The sequence below is a fragment of the Gobius niger genome (genome assembly GCF_951799975.1).
Source record: "Gobius niger genome assembly, chromosome: 5".
Classification (NCBI taxonomy): Eukaryota; Metazoa; Chordata; class Actinopteri; order Gobiiformes; family Gobiidae; genus Gobius; species Gobius niger.
In genome coordinates this window covers 2,594,252-2,615,428 of record NC_136856.1, presented here as the reverse complement: position 1 = coordinate 2,615,428, position 21,177 = coordinate 2,594,252, and the positions used below count along the sequence as shown (strand labels likewise).

Here is a 21,177-nt window from a genome sequence, read left to right as displayed (position 1 = left end):
TGTGACCTTCTCCTCCAGTGAAGCGACCTCTTCGTGTAGGCGACGGTTCTCTTGGCTCGAAGCATCAGTCGCCTTTTGCTGCTTCTCATGTGTCTGCTCCACGAGTTGAAGTTTCAGAAGTTGCTTTTCAAGAACTTGCTGTTCCTTGAGCAGTTTTTTGTTCTTAGCTTTCAGTCCAGCGCCGCCATTGATAGTGGCTTTGTAGCTATCTTCTTTTGCTTTGGCATTTCTTATTTCTCGCTTTAAGTGAGCAGTTTTCCGCTCAATTGCGTCATTTTCTTTTCTCATGTCTTCATCTTCACGGATCTCTTCCTCGTACATCGGTAACTGCGTCATGTACTCCTCCCATATCTTGTCATACTTCTTCAGATACGTCTCCATTTCCTTTATTTCGCTTTTCTTGACCTCTTTGGTTTCCACTAACTGAATGTGTTTGAGATCCATGTACGAGCCCTGAACGGCTTTGCTGATCATCTGGGTAATCGCTTCCTGTCGCGCTTCGAGTTCATTGTGAAGGCTCTTGATTTCAGCTTCCTTGTCTTCACACTGACGCTTGACATCGTCTTGTTGGAGCAGCTCAGATTGAAGGCGGTCTTCCTCCTCATCTAAAGCTCTTCCGCAGGTTTTCGCTGCCTCGAGATCATCTCTCAGTTGGTTTTCGTGATCCCTCTGGTCTAGCGCCTGCTCTTCTGTCGGTGCCCTCTCTTTGAGCTCAGCGACGCGTTTTTGTTTGACGTCGACTTCCTGACGAACGGAGTCTCTCTCCGCTTCCAAGTCGAGGCAGTTTTGGGTTAGTTTATTTTTACGCTGGATTTGATCGGCGATCTCTTCATTTTCCTTGTCCAGAGCTGTGCACCGGGCCTTCAGGACACGGATCTCTTCTGTCAGGCTATGGACGGTGTCTTCGTTGGCTGTGAGGTCCTGCAGTTTGCTTGTCAGATTTCCCTTCGTTTGCTGCTTAACTGCTTTGTTACCTTGTAGCTTGTTGACCTTGTTTTGTAGATCGGCACAGTGTGTTTGTGATTCACTGCTCTCCGCTGTTCCGACGGCCTGGTTCGCCTCCTCACGCCTCCCTGAAACATCTGTCTGTCCCAGCGGCGCACACGGCTCTTCTGCCCTCACTTCCCACACGTGATCATCTTCTTTGAGGAACGTGTTCACTGATTTGAGCTGGCGAAGTCGCTCATCCGCATCCGCTCCGAGACGGCTCTGTATAGTTGAAACTATATCAGCGATCAAGAGTTTCTCTGCTCGAAGAGAAACGTCTTCCGCGCCGTCCGCCATTGTCAGGCTTAAGCTGTGGCGATTCAGAGCAAGCTTTGTCCGAGCGTCGACCGTGGGTGTGGCCTCTGAATGATTAATGTGCGGATCTGAGCGCTGTGACAAGGCTGTTTAGAATATGATGTCATACAATAGAACGCTGTCGGCCAATCAAATGACAGGAATCGTTTCTAAGCAACAGGCAGGAAACATGTGACCGGGCATCTTTGGAATTGCCCATATATGGTCATGTTCGTAGCAGCGGAGGGATATTCCATCACTTTGACAAATGCTGAATTATGAAAATATAAATAAAAGATAAAGATACAGAGACATATTACTGACCTTGTATCACATGAATTACCGCATTTTGAGGGACTGTTTTCTAGCAGATCACTCCGCCGCCGCGTAGCTTAAGCTGATGCTGCTCAAATATAAGTTCTTTTAAATGCAAAATGGTTAAAATCATTCTATGGACACAGACGTTTATATGGTTAGTCTGGTGTTATAAGTGATTTGACTCAGGGGCTCTGTGGAGCGGGTCACACTGTTTTTAATGCCGGCTACTAGTTCCCATAGACATGCACTAGCCTAGCATTAGCCTAGCACTAGCCTAGCACTAGCCTAGCACTAGCCTTGCACTAGCCTAGCACTAGCCTTGCACTAGCCTAGCACTAGCCTTGCACCGTTAAACTCTTCAAATATAAGGACAGCATGAATAATAATTAAAAAAATATCTCCAGAAATCAGCAACACTCTGGATAACCAGGAAATGAGGCCCTATGTCAAAAATCGTGAAATATCCCTTTAAAACAGGGGTGTCAAACATACGGCCCTAATCTGGCCCCCGCCCTGTAGAGCATAAATTCCAGAGTATGTAAAAAAAAATGTAAGTCTCGAGCTCATTGTGTTTTTAAATGTAGCACTTTGAGATTCCTTTGAATGGAAAGTGCGTTATAAATGAAATCTATTATTATTATTATTCCTGTGCGGAGTTATGAATCTTTAACCCCTTAACTCCCACCTGAACCGAGCACATTTTCTCCAGTTTGGCTTTACCCCAGTGCAAAAGCTTCTGGGAAAAAGCTGTGAAAATTGCAACAGAACTGAGACGAAAACAATGATGGAAATGTGACAAAAATGTGACAAAATGTGACAAAAAAATTACAAAAATGTGACAAAAAATGACAAAAAAAATGACAAAAGAGTTACAAAAATAAGTTCCAACAAAAAAATGATGGAAAAAAAAAATCTAATGACGTGAGGAAAAAGATTCTCTCGGTTCAGGCGGGGGTTATGCTCATTCTAGCCACTAGGGGGCCTTAAATTTAAGAAAAGGAAAGAGTTCCACTCGTGTCCAGCAGAGGGCACTGACATAATAACAGCTCAGGATATGAACACATTGTAGTCACGTGGTACATGGACAGTCTGGCCCAGGGCGGCTGTGGCTTCAATAACAGCTTACCACCAGCGAGTGTGGAGTGAATGAATGATGACTATGTGGCACTTTGAGGAACTTGTGACCCAGGCTTGTAAAGTGCAACACAAGTGTAACCGTTGTTATTAATGAAGCTACAGTCAAATCACAGCTCATTATTATTCATTTATTTGAAACATTTTCTCTGTTATATGCGGGACGTGACCCGCCGTGGGAGCTGAACCTCGGCCACGACCCTAAATGAGTTTGACCCCCTGCTTTAAGAGAACAAAAAGTTTCACCTGCAGGGTCTTGTCGTGGAGTAGAAATATAATAAAAGAGAGACGTTTATTCCTGTGATATGTTTGTGATTCCCTGATCCTGATCCCGGCTCCTGCACAGACACAATCCAGTCTGTGTGCCCTTAATGCAGTCTTTACCTTCAAAACCAGACGCTCCATTACTATATATTTAACATGCAGCGTGAAGGGAAAGACGGGAAGAGGCTTAGCCGATCCTGATGCCTTAAAGTAGATCGGTTTGTGCTTCGTCAGAGCAGTGATCCAAACATCAGTGCAGATTCATTGTTTCTTCATTATAAAAGAGGCGTCTAAGCGAGAGTAGTTTCACACCACAGCCATTCCGACCTGTTTCAGCCGGACTCCGAGCGTTGGAATCACACTGTCCGTCATTTGTGCTGCTTTCATGTGGTCTCATGATTATGGTAAATACTAGGGTTGGGCGATGTCTCCTTAATTGGCAGCTGACGATGTTTACAGTGAACCTTCATTATAAGCATTTTTAAAGAAAGTTAGGTAACACTTTACATTACGGGCCGGTAAGTCTGTGGTACTTACAGCAGTAATTACAGGATCATTACTAGGTTATTATTGTGGTACTAAAAGTCATAATTACTAGTCATTAGGGTTAGGGAGACACAGAGTTACCACAGTATCTCTCATTACTAAGAGATACAGCGGTAACTCTTAGTAATGAAGGTTGTACTTCTATTTACTTTGGTACTTTAAGTGACAGTTTCTAGTAGTTACAGTGATCTATGATACTTACTGGTAATTCAAGAATACTACAGCAGCAATTCATAAGTAGTAAATGTGGTACTTCTACATACAGAAGTAATTTCTAGGATTGTGTGACTATAAAACAACATAAAGCAGCATTAGGGAAAACAAGAAGTACAACCTTCATTACTAAGAGTCACCACTGTATCTAGAAGTACATAACTTGTAATTCTCACTATAGTATCCTTTAAGTACCACAATAAGTACCTAGAATTACCACTGTAAGTACCACCATAAGTACCACTGTGAGTAACACTGTAAGGACCAAGGACTTACCGGCCCGGAATGTAAAGTGTTACCGAAAGGTACACAGCCTATGTATGAGCTGCAGATTATTTATGTTTGGAAACGTGAGATTTCAGGATAAATGGATCTAAACTAAACCTGAGTCACGGAACATGAAATTTAGCAACAGAAATGTGTTCAAACTTTTGCATAAAAGTCTGAGAGGAGACGACTTATTCAGAGCGTCGTCTGGCTCTCGTCACACTAATACAAATGTAGATCGGAGCTTGTTATTTAGCATTTGCTCAATTTTAACGTAATGTTTGAGAAACAGTGGGTGAACGGGACAATATTTACAAGTTTGTGTCGTAGCGTCGACGTTTTTGAAGCTGCTGCAGGCGCCGCCCGGTCCGTGAGCTCGTAGCCTCGAACCTCCTGCACCGCCTCTCTCTCGGTCCTTCGTGAGAATATCCAAACCCATGCGCGCTCTGCTCCGATGTGACCTTTGACCTTTCAACACGACAGAAAGCAGCGAGAATATGTTTCCATGTCTCAGCTGATTGTTATGAAGCCGACACTCTGCATTTAGCCAGTTAGCTTCTCGATTTTAATATGAGGTTTTTCTCCACACATAATCCATTCTTTACACAGTGGGAGGAAGTCTTATCATTGTGTTTGTTTTGACAGGCAGACGCCGTCCTCAAAGCTAAAGGAGCCTCTGCAGAGAAACGCCACCCCTGTGACCAGTGTGGGAAGGACTTTAATACAAACCAAACTCTCACTGACCACATGAGGATTCACACAGGAGAGAGGCCGTTTTCATGTGACCAGTGTGGGAAGTCATTTCAACAAAAGGGGAACTTTAAAACGTCACACTGTGGTTCACACAAAAGAACGAAACCACCGCTGCCACGAGTGCGGGAAAACATTTGGACAGGCGTCGCATTTAAAAACACACAAACTCACACACAGTGAAAGGACCTTCCCCTGTGATGAGTGTGAGAAAAGCTTCAGCTGTAAATTCACCTTACAGCAACTCAAGCGTCTGCACTCGGGACACGACTTGTGAAACATGCGGGAAAAGATTTACAACTCGGAGTCAGTTAGAAAGACATGGAATCTCTCACTCCACAGAACGTCCTCACGTCTGTGGCCAGTGTGGGACAGCATTCAAAATGTTAAGTCATCTCAAAAAGCACATTGAAGCCAACCGTGAGAATAAGAGGTACAGCTGTGAGCAGTGTGGAAAATGTTATACATTAAAGTGTAATCTGAAACGCCACCAGAGACTGCATTAAGGACACACAGACTGGACTGTATCTGTGCAGGAGCCGGGATCAGGATCAGGGTCAAGTGTTCCAGCTCTCATACTCCACACAGGCTACAAGACCATGGATGATATTGTGCAAAGATCATTTACTGTTGCATGTGAGTTATTGTTTTGATCTTTATTGTAATGTTTTCACAAAATAATATCCGTGTTTTTATTAAAGAGGGGGTGTTCGGCTTTTTTCAGCCCCATAGCACCAGTCTATATCACACTACAATGATGACAAACCTTCTGTTGGTCTGTAAATGCAGTAAATTAGAATCACTGCCTTGTATAAAATGTCTCTCTCAAAATGGCTGTAGTGAATGTCTTGAAATAGGCCTCTGTCTCTTTAAGAACCTCTGAGCCTTTAGACACGCCCCCTCCACACGCTGTCTGTGGCATCAGTGGGGAGGGGGTTCTGCTGAGGAGCAGTGGTTGGTTACTCGGCTCGGAGGCGTCTCCAGGAGGTGGGGGCGTTCCTAGGAGGACTCAGGCAAACCTATCCCTAAAATGGCCGCCATCAGAGTTTTTACAGATTACTCAGAAATACGTGAATGTGCCAAGGCAACACTTCAGGCATGTTTTTAATGAGGGAGTGACAGAATAACATGATGGAAAGCTTGAAAAAGTCCATTTTGCATAATACCTCCCTTTAAAGTATATTAAGGCTTTATGGAAAAAAATTTATCACGATTGTTTTTCCCATATTGATCGATCTCGATTTTCGATTCGATTCTTCTGTTTAAAACATAAAATCAATAAATGTGGTCTGAAGAATGTCAAAAGCAGACATGTCTGTTGTAAACAGCGCATGGCGATGGCCGATGGCGCAGACTGGTTGCCTCGCTTCTGTCAGTCCACCCCAGGGCAGCTGTGGCTACAATAGTAGCTTACCACCACCGGGTATGGAGTGAATGAATAGTGCAATGTAAAGCGTCTTTGAGTGTCCAGAAAAGCGCTATATAAAACCAATGCATTATTATTATTATTATTTATTAGTAAAAAAAGAAAACTTACAAATCACTGTTAGAGCAGCTAATTCACCGCTGCAGCCTACAGTAAAGTGAAGATATTACTGCTTGGACGTCAAACTACTCCTGGTATTATTACGCCTTACAATATAGTTCCCCCTTTTATCCGCTTAGAAAATCCACATTGTTTAATTTTGTGTAATTATACTTTGTAGTGTAACACTTCACGTAACCATATTTAAATCGGGAAAACGTGGAAGAGCTCGGTAGCTTCTATCTTTACCTGGTTTGGAGCGATAGAGGCTAAATGCTAACGCCGTCTGTGTTTACGTGACTGAGGACCAGACAGGTACACATGAACTCGTCTAAGCTCAGGTAAGAACAGATCTCAGTGTGTAAAAAAGGTGGCCTGTTCCTTTTAGTGCGATTAATTAATTACAAAGGCCATATTTAACTGGAGTCCCACCACTAGTTTGTAATAAACCAGTGCAATGACTGCATGACGGGGAAACTTTGCTTCAGTTTCTCTTGTAACGGAGCAGGTCAAAGGTCAGCACTCAGCAAAGTACAGGGATCTAACAAACAAATATTTATAATGAACTACTATTTGCACTGTGGTTGGATTTTGCTCCATTTCTTGCCCTTTATTTCATTTTTTTAACCCCTTAACTCCCACCTGAACCGAGCACATGTTCTCCAGTTTGGCTTTACCCCAATCCAAAAGCTTCTGGAAAAAAGCTGTGAAAATTGCAACAAAACTGAGACGAAAACAATGATGAAAATGTGACAAAAAAGTGAGAAAACATTGACAAAAAAGTGACGAAAAATGTATGAAAAAGTGGCAAAAATGTCACAAAAATGTCACAAGAAATTGACCAAAAAATGACAAAAATGTGACCAAAATTTGATAAAAAAGTTACAAAAATGAGTGATGACGTGAGGAAAAAGATCCTCTCGGTTCAGGCGGGAGTTAAGAGGAACTAAAATAGCGAGGCAGAGCGTTAGAAAATGGTAAGACAGTTAAAACTTTTCAATGAATAACCTAAATAATCACAACCTTTAGAATTATGAGTCAAATCTGAAATTGAAGTGATGAATCATTTAAACCTCTAAAGTCAAGTATCCTGAGCGTTGTCACAGTGTGTCATGTGACCGGACTTGCATCAGTGGCTTCAGAGGCGCTGCTTAGTTACAGTTCCCTCATTATTCGCTTTAGTCGTTCACACTTTCCAAAGGTGTAAATTAGGCCTTGTTTGGTTCAGCCGCTGTAGAAACATGTAAACAGAAAACTCTCAACGGGACGTCAGTGACACGGCGGCGCCACCGGGGGCAGCGACTCTCAGGCTGCCGTAACCGAAACTTTTCTAAACTTTTCTCACTTCTTTGTTTCTCTTATTACAGATTATCACCCACTTCAGAATGATCATTTAAGTGGACTGTGCTGAACTGAAATGTTTCCCAGAATCCTTCATGAATTAGTGTTTTACAGTAGTCGTGACCTGCAGTGTAATGTTTAAAGTACAGTGCAGTTCTGTGAGAGCTAATGCACTGTTCAAAGGTGAAAAGGTTGAAATGTTAAATATAATCTCAGGTTAAAACGTTCATATGTATTAACCCTTTAACTCCCACCTGAACCGAGCACATTTTCTCCAGTTTGGCGTTACCCTAATCGAAAAGCTTCTTGGGGAAAAAAGCACCAAAAACAGCCACAAAGAAATGAGAAGAAAACAAAGATGTAAACGCGACAAAAAAAATGAGAAAAATTTGACAAAAATTCAACAAAGATGTGACAAAAATGTGACAAAAAGTCAAACAACAAGTGACCAAAAATAAAAAATAAAATCTGAGAAAAACTTAACAAAAAAATGACTAAAAATTAAAAAACATAAAAAACATAAAAAGGTGACACAACACAGCAACAATGCAAGGAAAAAGATCAGTTTTGCGGGTCTTAGCTTTCAAATGAGGTGTTACACAGGTTGCATAGCCAAAAAGGACAGAATGCATTCGGTTTAGGTTGGTGGTATTAAAGGGATATTTCAGGATTTTTGACATAGGGCCTCATTTCCTCGTTATCCAGAGTGTTGTTGATTTCTGGAGAATTTTTTTTTGTAATTCATGCAGTTCTTATATTTGAAGAGTTTAATGGCGCTAGGCTAGTGCAAGGCTAGTGCATGTCTATGGTATCAGCTAGCCTGCATTAAAAACAGTGTGACCCGCTCCACAGAGCACCTGAGGCAAATCACTGATAACACCAGACTAACCATATAAATGTCTGTGTCCATAGAATCATGTTCGGAATATAACTGACCTGCATCACATGAATGATCGCATTTTGAGGGACTATTTTCTAGCAGATCACTCCGCCGCTGCGTAGCTTATACAACCACGAAGCTGATGCTGCTCAAATATAAGGTATTTTAAATGGACACAGACATTTATATGGTTAGTCTGGTGTTATGATTTGCCTCAGGTGCTCTGTGGAGCGGGTCACACTGTTTTTAATGCAGGCTAGCTGATACCATAGACATGCACTAGCCTTGCATTAGCCTAGCGCCACGAAACTCTTGAATAAAAATAAATAAATAAAAAAATCTCCAGAAATCAGCAACACTCTGGATAACGAGGAAATGAGGCCCTGTGTCTAACTACCTGAAATATCCCTTTAAGTTAAAAAGGGAAACACTAATAATAATAATGAGAAATGCTTTAAGTTAAAACCCCTGAAAATGACATGATCACATTTACATAGACTTGCATTATTGTACAGTGTATTTAATGTTTCTATAAATCCTTCAGGACATTTTGTATGTTTGTGTTTTTCCCTTTAAGTTCCTTTCCCAAGACCAGTTTTGTTTTCTCCCCAATATTAAGTGTTATTTCTTTTATTGTTCTTGGATATTTGCCCTACTGAGCCAACATGTGTTCGTGGTACAGCCCGTCTAAGACGCAGGAGTAAAGTAAACTGTAAATTCGATAACTTTATGAACGTTTCCTTTCGTTTCCTTTCCCCTTAATAATCCAAAGCGGTAAGAAGTCAGTAACTTTAGCGGTTCTGTTTGGTGGTGCTATAAAATGGTCTGAATGTGAGTGGGCCTTGTGCCTTTTGTCTTGCTTGAGCATCTGCCCCTGAAAACGTCTGTGCACTTCTCTCTCATTCAAGTAACATCACATAAACTTTCAGCACGGACTCGGAAAAGAACCCGACGCAGAGTCTGTGCTGATGTGAGGGATAACGTATAGAACGCCGGTCATTATAATATATAAATATATTTGCCCTGAAGGTTCTTATTTTCCTGGTAATGGCCAGCGTTCTAAACATGATCCCGCTTATCAGAGCCAGTGCTGGCCCTTCTGGGGCCCTAAACAAAAATCCAGACGGGGCCCTACAGTGCACGTCCCATGGTTATTAGACGAAGGGCGAATCCATTTACGGTCAAAAACGGTTCCACTGTGTAGTAGGTCAGGGCAGGAGGGGAACATAACGACCTCAATTCAGGCCCCGCCCCCTGTGTGAGAACCACTAACCACTAAGACACTGTCAGACTGAGATTTAGGACGAGACTAGTCGACCTCCCAACTTTTTAAAATAGTAAATGACAAATGGTCCAATCCAATCCACTTTATTTATATAGCACATTCTATATACAAGTGTTTCCACAGTGCTGCACATAAGATCGGCAACATGAGAAAAATAAATATACATAATAATAATAATCATAATCAAATGAAACCAAACTAGTCATTCAAAAAAAGATCAAATAATTTAAAACAAAATCATTTAAAACCATAAATAAGATGCAATAAAGCATTCATTCAAGCATTCACCTTCTCTCCCCTCTGGTCCCTGACCCACAGTTTGGGAACCGCTGATTTAAAACTAACTGAAACCTGCACCTGACGGTTATTTCAGCCTGACCGCTAAGAAATAGCCTGTGAGTCGCCCAATTCCACTGTGCACATGCAGAGAACCAGAGTTACTGTAAGTAACTGTACACGTGAGAACCCTGTGGATTCAACTCCTCTTTGAGACCAGTGAAACAATAGTTTGAGATGTGGGGCCCTTGCGGCTGTGGGGGCCCTAAGCAACTTGCACAGTTTCCCTATTGGAAAAACCAGCTCTGCCGCTTATTCTTCGGCCATTTGCCGACTGAACACACAACAGAAACTTTATACACTTTTATGAGGCCCAAAGGTTTATTTCATGACTTCCATGGATTAATGCTGAAATCCTGGAAGTATTGAAAGAACGTGATCTTGTAAAAAAAAGGCTAATAAATCAAAACTGTCATGATAAACGCCATTTTACAATGCTGAGGAACAAAGTAACATCTATGTTGAGAAAGTCAAGGGCTGACTTTTTTCTTAGTATAATAAGCAAAGCAGGGGGCAATTCAAAGTTGATCTGGGATCAATTAAAAAAACTGATGGGACAGAACCACAAAGAAAGAAAACCTGTTGAACTTTTATGAGATGGAAAACGTATCTCTGATCCAGCTGTTGTTTCCACGGCATTTAACAACTATTTTGTTGACTCTGCTATTGCAATGCGTTTTTCACAGATCGACAAAACAATGTGTTCAGTTTCATTGTCCCAGCCTTGTGTTTTCCAGTGCCTCTGAAGGAAATATCGAAGCCTTAATCAGGTCACGTAACACATCCAAAGCTAAAGATGTGTTTGGAATGGATACCACAATGCTGAAAGATCTAGGCTCATCACTAATTACTCCCATCTCAAAAATGATAAATCAGTCCATCTCCAAGGGGGAATTTCCAAATGTGTGGAAGTCAGCCATTGTTTCCCCAATATTTAAATCTGGAGACAGACACATTATTTCCAATGACAGACCTATTAGTATCTTGCCAGTAATGTCAAAGGTTCTGGAAAAGTGGGTTTCCCAACAGATCAGAGATCACCTCAACAACACGGTCTTTTCCCTCCATCCACTACAATTTGGATTTAGGCCTAACCATTCCACAGAGACAGCTAACTGCTTTCTCATTGAAAAAATTAAGTCATTGCTTGACAAGAACAGCGTTGTTGGAGTTGTTTAGATCTCAGGAAAGCTTTTGACACTGTTAACCATAAGATCTTACTCTCCAAGCTTTCTAGTTTCAACTTTTCAGATAATGCGAGAAAGTGGGTACATCTTATCTTTGCCACCGATCACAAACTGTCCGCATTGGCAGCTCTCAGTCTGAACCCCTTCATTTGTCCACTGGAGTGCCCCAAGGGTCAATCCTGGGCCCTCTTCTGTTCTGCATGTGTATTAATGACCTACCACTTGTGTGCCCAGAAGTAAATATCCAAATGTACGCAGACGATGCAGTTCTATACATACATGGGCCTTCAAAAACAGCAGTGGCAACGAAACTCACAAACACTAATGGCTATATCAGAGTAGCCTTCAGTTAAATGTCTCCAAGACAGTCGGTATGTACCAACTCCACTGCAAATCCGGACATTGTAATATCTGGTGAAAAACTTCAAATAGTTACAGAATATAAGTATCTGGGTATTCTCATCGACTCCAAACTCAACTTTAATTCTCATGTCACCAAAACTGTCAAGAAAGTAAAATTTAATTTAGCCAATTTTCGATTTATCAGAAACTCAACGTCCACCCGAGCAGCCAAAATGTTTATGCATTCAATGATCTTCTTGACTTCCTGCCTCAGCAGCTGGTCCCAGGCCAACCACACCACCATGAAACCAATACAGACCCTATACAAACAAACACTTACAGTTCTGGATATGAAACCACGTCATTTTCATCACTGCAATATTCTGTCAAAATACAATTTATTAACTTGGGTTAGGGTTAATTGTTGGCTGGTGTATAGTGCAAATGAGACAAATAAGCCAAAGTAACCAAAATAGGCTACATAATGGGACAAACCCTACTTTGTCACATTCCTATTTACACCACATGGCCTATTTTGGTATCCATAGCTGTTCACATATTACACTGAACTACCAAGTGACCCTTTTAAACAACAGTGAAACATTTAGATCCACAGAAAACCATAACAATAAGAACTGTCAGACAGAAGAGTCAGCAGGGGGTCGAGGATTCAAAGGTCAATTAAGCTTTTTTTGATCAATTTGATATAACCAAGTAATTAAGAGTCCAGGATCATTGTTAAGTTCTTTGCCCTGGACAAATGCTACCGCCAGCCAATCACCCTGACCCTAACCATGGTCCTGGACAAACAACTTTCACATTGATCCAGGACTCTTAGTTACTTGGTGATATCAGGAACACGTATATTTTATAGTTTGGTGCCCTCTTCAGACCATCAGTTGACAGGACAGATCACGGGACACCGACCTCACCCTGACCCTTATCCTACTCCCTTGCGTTTCCGCGTTCTAATTCACTCTGACCCAGGATGGCGGTGGTCAGCGTGCTGGTGGGATGGTCAATGCCCGTGTTTTACTTCTTGCTCCTTTTGCTTTTTGGGGCGTTTTTGGGTTATTGCGCGTACATGAAACACGTGCACATGAAGTATGATCACATCCCGGGACCACCACGAGACAGGTGAGAGAAATGAGGCAAAACAAACTCACACACAGGCCAAAACAAAGAAAACAAGTATGTGTTGTTGTAGCTTTATCTTCGGGCATCTTGGAACTTTTTTGAAGCTGACAAAGAATGATGACAAGCTCATCTTTGATCAATTTATAGAGTGGTAAGCACAGTCTATATATCTCATTTAAAAGGTAAATAATGCCCTTAAACTACATCATTATCTCCAGGTCAGAGAAGTACGGGCCCGTGTACAGGCTGAACTTTCTACACACTGTGATTATTTCTGTCACGTGTCCAGAAGCGACAAAGGTGAGCTGGACTGGAGGACTGGACTGGGGCATGTGTCAATCATTCATGTGCATGCTTGTTTATAAACTGTGCTGTGTTTTAGGAAATCCTCATGTCTCCGAAGTACCCCAAAGACAAACAATTCCATAAGAGAATTTTTAATCTGTTTGGAGAAAGGTACAACATTCCTCCTGCATGTTTAGGCTGTTTGATTTAACATTCAATAGGGAATGATGGGAGACATTGAAAAGAGCGCATATGTGCGTTCACTGTAGCTTTTTCACATGATAAAACTCCAATAGGCGTCTGTGGAAAACTTATCAAAGCGAAGGTGGATAGCACATATTTTCATGGCAAGGCCAGGCAAGTGTATTTGTATGGCACATTTCATGTACAATGTGCCTCACAGTAACACCAAGCATAGTAAAAATAGAATAAAAAGCATTAAAAACACAATAAAAGCATGAAAAACACTATGAAAATCAAGAAAAGATAAGATAAGATAAGATAAACCTTTATTGATCTCACAAAGGAGAAATTCACTTGTTACAGTCGGCGTTACTTCACAGTCTTATTGCACAGTCTGACAGCAGTGGGGATGAAGGCTTTGCGGTAGCGCTCCGTCCTGCACTGAGGGTGTCTCAGTCTGCCACTGAGAGAGCTGCTCAGCTCTTCTACAGTCCCGTGCAGTGGGTGGGAGGTGTTGTCCATGATGGAGGTGAGCTTGGCTAACACCCTCCTGTCCCTCACCTCCTCCACAGAGTCCAGGGGGCAGCCCAGGACGGAGCTGGCCCTCCTGACCAGCTTGTTCAGTCTGTTCTTGTCCCGCTCTGTGCGGCCCGGGGCCCAGCACACGGAAGCGTAGTGGAGAGCAGAGGCCTGCTCACTCCGAACAACCTCAGTCTCCTCAAAAGGTGGAGGCGACTTTGGCCCTTCTTGTACAGGGCGTTGGTGTTGTGGGACCAGTCCAGTTTATTGTTGAGGTGAACACCCAGGTACTTGAAACTGTCCACCTCCTCAATGTCCTCCCCCTGGATGTTCAGCGGTGTGTGCGGTAGTGGCTTCCTCCTGAAGTCGATCACCATCTTCGTCTTACTGATGTTCAAGCACAGGTGGTTGCGCTCACACCAATCCACAAAGTCTATGATGACTGACCGGTTCTCCAGGTCGTTCCCCTTAGACACACAAACAAAACAAATCATTAGTTACAATTACATAAAAAAATCAAAAAAAGTTTCACTCTCCACAGGCTGCAGTAAAAAGGTCCTTTCAGCCTGGACTTAAACATGTTCAGGGTTGAGGCCTGTCTCAGATCCTCATTGAGGCTGTTCCAGACTGTGTTTGGTGGTGACTCTGGGAACCACCAGGAGGCCACTCCCTGAAGTTCTCAGGGCCCGAGGTGGTTCATACGGCTGTAACATGTCAGATGTACTTTGGTGCTTGACAATGAAGGGACTTGTACACAAGGAGGGCTGTTTTAAACTCTATTCTCTGAGTGACAGGAAGCCAGTGCAGAGACCGGAGCACTGGACTAATGTGGTCGTATTTCCTGCTTTTGATCAGGACTCGAGCAGCAGCATTTTGGATGAACTGCAGTCGTCTAGCAGCTCGTTTAGAGAGGCCAGTGAACAGGCCGTTACAATAGTCTAACCGGCGAGAGACAAAAGCATGAATTAGTCTCTCCAAGTCTGGTTTGGACACTTATGTTTTTTATTTTGGCAATGTTTTTTAGGTGGTAATAGACTTAATATGACTGTTCAAATTCAGGTCTGAGTCCCCCGAGATTTCTAACTTGACTTTTGGGTGTCAGTGAAAGAGCTTCAAGATGACCAATGACGACCTCTCTGTGTGTTTGTGGGCCAAAAACACATGATCATATGTTAAATCATATAAGGAGGACGTCTCTCTCTCTGACCATCAGAGCTGCCTCCTCTGTAGAGTTTTAAATCTATGTTGAAAACAGTTTGGCTTTTAATGTGTGCTGAGTTATGTGTCATTCCTACAGGTTTTGTAATTATTCTAGGCCTTTTAAAATGCTATATTTCTTAACATTGTTTCTATCATTCCTATTTCATTCCTGCTTCATTGTTTTTAGTGACGTTACACATTTAGTGATGTTTCTAATGTTTCTTGATTGTGGAAAGCACTTTGCCGCAGTGCTGTCTGTTTTAAAATGTACTTTAAAAAATAAACTTACCCTTGCCCTTGGCCTTCATGCAAAGGTTTTTGGGAAATGGGCTGGTGACAGTAATTGACCACGACCTTTGGTACAAACAACGACGCATCATGGACCCCGCCTTCAGCAGCTTGTAAGGACTTCAATATTTCTACAACTTCACTCAAATAGTGGAGTTGCTGTTGGTTTCACCATTAATCTGTGAATACAGGTTCCTGAGAGGTCTGATGGGCACATTCAACGAGAGAGCAGAGAAACTGATGGACAAACTGTCAGAGGAGGCTGAAAACCAGACTGAAGCGTCCATGCTCAAACTGGTCAACTGTGTCACCATGGATGTTATTGCGAAGGCATGAGTCAAATCACATACGGATTGTTTATTATGCAACAAGTGTGCAACAAATGTTGATTTAAATGCTGATTTTGTTATTTGTGTCAGGTGGCATTTGGTGTTGAATTGGACCTCCTGAACAAGAGTTCTCCTTTCCCAAGAGCCATTGAGGCAGTTTTGCTTGGACTTGTAAAACATGCAAGAGACATATTTTTTGAGGTATTCTGTTTGATGATTTGTGCTTGTTCACAGCGTCACATCAGCTTTGGCTCAATGTGGCTTAATTAAAATATGTGTGTTTTTCAGTACAATCCAAAGAACAGAGCTTTCATTAAAGAGGTGAGAGAAGCCTGTCGGCTGCTGCGCACAACTGGAGCTCAGTGGATCAATGAGAGGAAAAAAGCCATGCAAAATGGAGAAAACGTGCCCAAAGACATTCTCACACAAATCATCAAATCAGCCGGACAAGGTGAGAACACTAAGGCCACTGACGACTGTGAGACTGATGAGGTGGCCTTTATCAGCCAGTTTATTTTCTTGACTCCTGATATAGACAAGCACATTAGTACACCATGTTGTTATTCCAGAGGAAAGCATGACCAAAGAAGATGAAGAGGTCATGATAGACAACTTTGTCACTTTCTTCATTGCAGGTGGGAAAATGTTTTTGTAATAATACTTATTTTATTACACATATTATATTATTGTATTATTGTCATTTCTATCACGTGTAAAGCACATACAAACAATCTAAACAACATTAAAGGTCCTATTTCATGCAAAATCACACAATTGTTGATCTTTTGACCATGTTTTTATGCTATTTCCTTATCAAAAACACCCCCACAGTGGTTCTTGACTTCATTCACGCAGTTCTCTGCAACCCTCCTGAATCCTGCTCTCTAAATAGCTGCTCCGCCCTCTGCTCATCAACGACTGACCTGCTCAGTTGTGTCGTCAGAGTGGAACGGAAGTGCTCAACGTCCTCTGATTTGAATTTGTAAAACAGCCTTTTCATTATTTCTGTCATAAGAAAAAAAAAAAGGAAGTGCCAGACTCGTCCGCGCTGCCCCTGTAGAGAAAACAAAGCGTCTGAACAGATGTCATGTTTGCTCCAAAAGTTGTGAAGGAGCTCTTTCTAACCTACTCTGGGTTCAAAGAAAAATACTTATATTTATCAGAAAAATGAGTGCTCCAGCTCCATGGTGGTAGAGGTACAATATATCATATGAATGCCTATACTTTACTTTGGAATGGCTAAAATCGCATGAAGGGGTGGCAGTGGTCCAGTGGTTTGTGCTGGTGCCACAACTCAAAAAGGTCCCGGGTTAAATTCTCGCCTGGATGGGGCCTTTCTGTGTGGAGTTCTCCCCATGTCTACTTAGGTTTCCTCTGAGTACTCTGGTTTCCCCTACAACTAAAAACATGTACAATAGCTGAATTCTCCAGTCAGGTGATTTTGATCATTTGCCCGGCTCCACATCCTTACATGTTGCCCCAGCGGCATCGAAGGATGGGTCAAGTGCAGAGGACAGATTTCCCCACGGGGACAATAAAGTACACTTTAACCTTACCTTAACCTTTAGAGAGAAACTTAAAAAAAAATAAAATAAAGTTATTGTAAAATAATAACAATCTTTCAAATTGTGTAGGCCAAGAGACTACAGCTAATCAACTTGCCTTTTGCATCATGGAACTGGGACGTCATCCCGATGTACTGAAAAGGTAAGATGAACATTTACAAGTAAAACCTAGAAGACAATGAAATATAGCAGGTATATTTCTTTATCTTCCAAAGGCTGAGGCAGGAGATCGATGACGTTATAGGAATGAAGAGGGACGTTAGTTATGACGATTTGGGAAACCTGACGTATCTTTCACAGGTAAGAAATGTATTTTCTCATTTATTTTGTCCCATTCAGGGTCAGTTCTGGAACAATTGTCCAATTAGGTTCGTTAGATCTTCTGTGGCCTCCCTCAGAGGTTGCCACGTAATGTTGCTGGGACGTGTCTGGTCAGCTGATTTAAACAAGCAGGAAGACGGAGCCAAAAACTGTTCATGAGAGAGATGCTTGTCATGTTAAACATTGAGGAGGCGAACAGTTTGAGATGAGATTGCAAAGGACCCATGTACAACTCTTAGAAATCAGACGTGGGATGGGCAGAAGATTATGGCAGGGTGGTAAACATTGCTGACTCTCCAAAAAAAACAGACCTGGAGTTGTGTGTTGAGTCATTTGCACATGTTTGAATCTCCAGTGGTAACTCTTCAAAGTACTGTGGCACCTCAATTCAACCTGGATCGACTCAAACAGACGAAAGCGGTGATTAGGAAGATTTATTGACATGTATATTAGTTTTGGCGATCAGACCCCGGCGGTAACATCGATGTATGAAAGTCAGTATGGATGAACAGCTTGTAGTTAGGGATGTCTTCCCCGGAGCCTGGACACTGGTGGTGGTGTGGAAGACCCGTGAAGCCGCAGCAGGTAGAAGCCATGGATGGAAGAGGCGGAGATGGGGTGGAGGTGGGTGGCAGCGCAGCTGGGAAGCGAACGAACCATGATTGCTGGGGCTTAAAAGCGGGACCGAGGGCGATGATTGGCTGCTATGAAGGTGCGGCTCTTACGCTGATGGCTGAGGTGGAGGTGTGGCCCTCTCGGAAGCGATCATTGGCTGGAGGTATGTGATGCTGAAAATCGTCTCCCAGGTTGAATTAACGCCTAGGCTTCATTTTTCGAGTCGGAGGGCAAAGCTCTCGATTTACCGATCGATCTACGTTCCCACCCTCACCTGTGGTCATGAGATTTGGGTCATGACCGAAAGGACAAGATCGCGAATACAAGCGGCCGAAATGAGTTTCCTTCGCAGGGTGGCTGGGCGCACCCTCCGAGATCGGGTGAGGAGCTCAGTTACCCGGGAGGAGCTCGGAGTAGAGTCGCTGCTCCTCCACGTCGAAAGGAGCCAGCTGATGTGGCTCGGGCATCTGTTCCGGATGCCTCCTGGTCGCCTCCCGCGGGAGGTGTTCCAGGCATGTCCTAGTGGGACAAGGCCTTGTGGAAGACCCAGGACACGGTGGTGGGACTATGTCTCCGAGCTGGCCTGGTGTCGCCTCGGGGTCCCCCCAGAACAGCTGGAGGAGGTGTGTGTGGATCGGGAAGTTTGGGCATCTCTGCTGAGACTGCTGCCCCCGCGACCCGGCCCCGGATAAAGCGGAAGAAAATGGATGGATGGATGGCTTCATTTTTCCAAACATTGCTCAGCAACATGCATGCATTTTCCCATACTAATTACAAACCATTATGTGCCTATAATTCCATACATCCATTTTCTTCCACTTGTCCGTTTCCGGGTCGTGGGGGCAGCTGTTGAAATTGCCCTAATCACATTGCACCAGCCCCTTATGGCTCCTCCTGCAGGTGGTGGGTCCACAGAAGGACGGCCTCCTGGTTCTAACCGGGCCTGTTGGTCTCTCATAAGGGGCTTCTGAACCGCTCTTTGTCTGACCCGTCACTTCGGACCTGTTTGCCCTGGGAGACCCTACCAGGGGTACGAAGCCCCTGACAACATAGCCCCCAGGATCATTCGGGTGCTCAAACCCTCCACCACGTTAAGGTGTTGGTTCCAGGGTGGCCTATAATTCCTATTTTCTTTCTTTCTTTATACTTTTTTAGGCACATTTCAACTCCTTGGTTTCTTTCAGGTTCTAAAAGAGACACTGAGGCTTTACGCAACAGCTCCTGGGACAAACCGCGATATATCTGAAGACATCGTGATTGACGGCATCCACATTCCCGGAGGAGTAACAGCTATGGTAGTGAAGCATTTATACATTTAAATATATACTGTATGTATATTACATTTATTTCTTTTTTTATTCATTTAGTTTAGTTCCTATGTATCCAGCAGAATGGAGAAATTCTTCAAAGACCCACTCAAATTTGACCCGGAAAGATTTGACCCGGATGCTCCCAAGTAAGTGTAAGCGGGAAAAATCAATTGAAAGAGTTGTGCTATGTCAAGGAAACTCCTGTTCTGCCAATGCACAGGCCCTACTACTGCTACTACCCCTTTGCACTTGGACCGCGCTCGTGTCTCGGACTGAACTTTGCCCAGGTAGGAAGAACAATATTTGCTATTATGGGACGATAAAAAAAACCACTTAATTGGTGGGTGGTGAAGCAGACTAGTTTACGTGCACGAAAAACCCGACTGTGTCAGCTTTCCCACATGCCATGACATTTAAAGTAATGGTTTTGTTACTTGTATTAATATCAGAGCTTTGTAAGATAAATACGATAAGGTTGTGTATGTCATAGAACCTTTTTTTATTTACTATTGAACTCAGAACGTTTATGGGGGGAAAAATTACACATTAATCTACGAATGTCCATATTGGCAAGTATAAACTCGGTGCTGAAATATTCCTTTAATCTGCCTCTGATTGTAAATGTTTCTGTATGTGGTTGTTCACAGATGGAGGCCAAAGTGGTGATGGCTAAACTGATCCAAAGGTTTGACTTCACCCTTGTCCCGGGACAGAGTTTTGGCATTGTGGACACCGGGACCCTCAGGCCAAAGAGTGGAGTCCTGTGCACCATCAAACACAGACACTCCGATTAACAAAAATAGTATCATGACAATACGTGGTTGCACTAAACAAGCCTTTGCTTTCAATCTGCTGCTACATATTACATTTTGATCTTGAGCTTTTGATATGAAATTCTAAATAAATTAGCACAGAGTTTGTTTGATATCATATAATAGTATCTTAATGCCACCTGAAGCAGCCTGTGAATCACAAAGAAAAGAATAAATGCACTTTTGAATTTCAGTGACATTTGTGAATGTAAAAATGACTGATCCACACTGGTGTTACTGCTTTGTTTCACAAGCTGGTGTTTTCTGACTGTATTATTGTGACGTTTCTGATCAGAACAAGCTTTAGATTTGAAGCTTTAGATTTCCTGGTGTAATGTGTCACTCACATACAGTAGAGGTCACTGTGAAGACAATTTGCATTCACTACAATTCAAAATACTTACCAGTAAAAGTGTGCACAGACCAACACCGATGTCTTCTTCTGCCTGGTGTGCTGTCATATGGTAAATGATGATGTGCCTCTTCAACACTAGTGCCACTCATGCCGTGACTCAAAAGAGAATGAAACTCTCAAACTTTTCACACCAAGTAGGTAGCACCTCACAAAATATCTGACCGTACATTTTGATCTTGGCCAAAACTTTTAGATGTTTTACAACAAACTGTAGACAGTAGACTGCAGTGGACTCGGACTCACATAGTCACTCACTGTAATTCAACCTGGATAGACTCAAAGACATTTTTTATTTGACCTTTGTTTATCCAGGATAAAACTTTTTTTAATGCAGGAAAGAAAGATTTATTCACATACGCAACGATCCATCCATCCATCCATCCATCCTGTTTTCTGGTTCTATATGACAAGTATTGTAGTATTTTGTTAAGTACTGGTATCGACAACAGTGTAACAGTAACGAGCCCACGTGAAGCCGACCTTGAGGAAATGCACTGTGGTAAAGGTCAAAGGTTAAAAGTGATTGACG

General features: G+C 42.7%; 2 protein-coding genes and 1 long non-coding RNA gene across 3 annotated transcripts in view; 2 read left to right on the top strand and 1 right to left on the bottom strand.

Moving 5' to 3' along the window:
* Nucleotides 1–6,609: 6,609 nt before the first annotated feature.
* The window catches only part of LOC306962939, a 935,443-nt gene continuing 920,875 nt past the window's right edge, over nt 6,610–21,177 (bottom strand). The window contains exon 3 of the long non-coding RNA XR_013792876.1: nt 6,610–6,634. This is a non-coding gene — a long non-coding RNA (uncharacterized lncRNA). The remainder of the gene's footprint in view (nt 6,635–21,177) is intronic.
* Nucleotides 12,677–20,215, top strand: LOC306962875 (cholesterol 24-hydroxylase-like; the record flags this gene model as incomplete). Its single annotated transcript, XM_079556240.1, has 15 exons — nt 12,677–12,806; nt 12,877–12,957; nt 13,025–13,106; nt 13,189–13,262; nt 15,308–15,394; nt 15,473–15,611; nt 15,701–15,811; nt 15,899–16,061; nt 16,180–16,245; nt 17,245–17,317; nt 17,391–17,475; nt 19,296–19,406; nt 19,479–19,567; nt 19,642–19,708; nt 20,069–20,215. The coding sequence occupies exons 1-15, from the start codon at nt 12,691–12,693 to the stop codon at nt 20,213–20,215; spliced, it is 1,491 nt and encodes a 496-aa protein (XP_079412366.1). The 5' UTR covers nt 12,677–12,690.
* Nucleotides 13,401–21,177, top strand: part of sparc (secreted protein, acidic, cysteine-rich (osteonectin)) — a 61,754-nt gene continuing 53,977 nt past the window's right edge. Inside the window, exon 1 of the mRNA XM_079556275.1 lies at nt 13,401–13,405. The gene's annotated coding sequence lies outside the window, so the exon portion shown is untranslated. The remainder of the gene's footprint in view (nt 13,406–21,177) is intronic.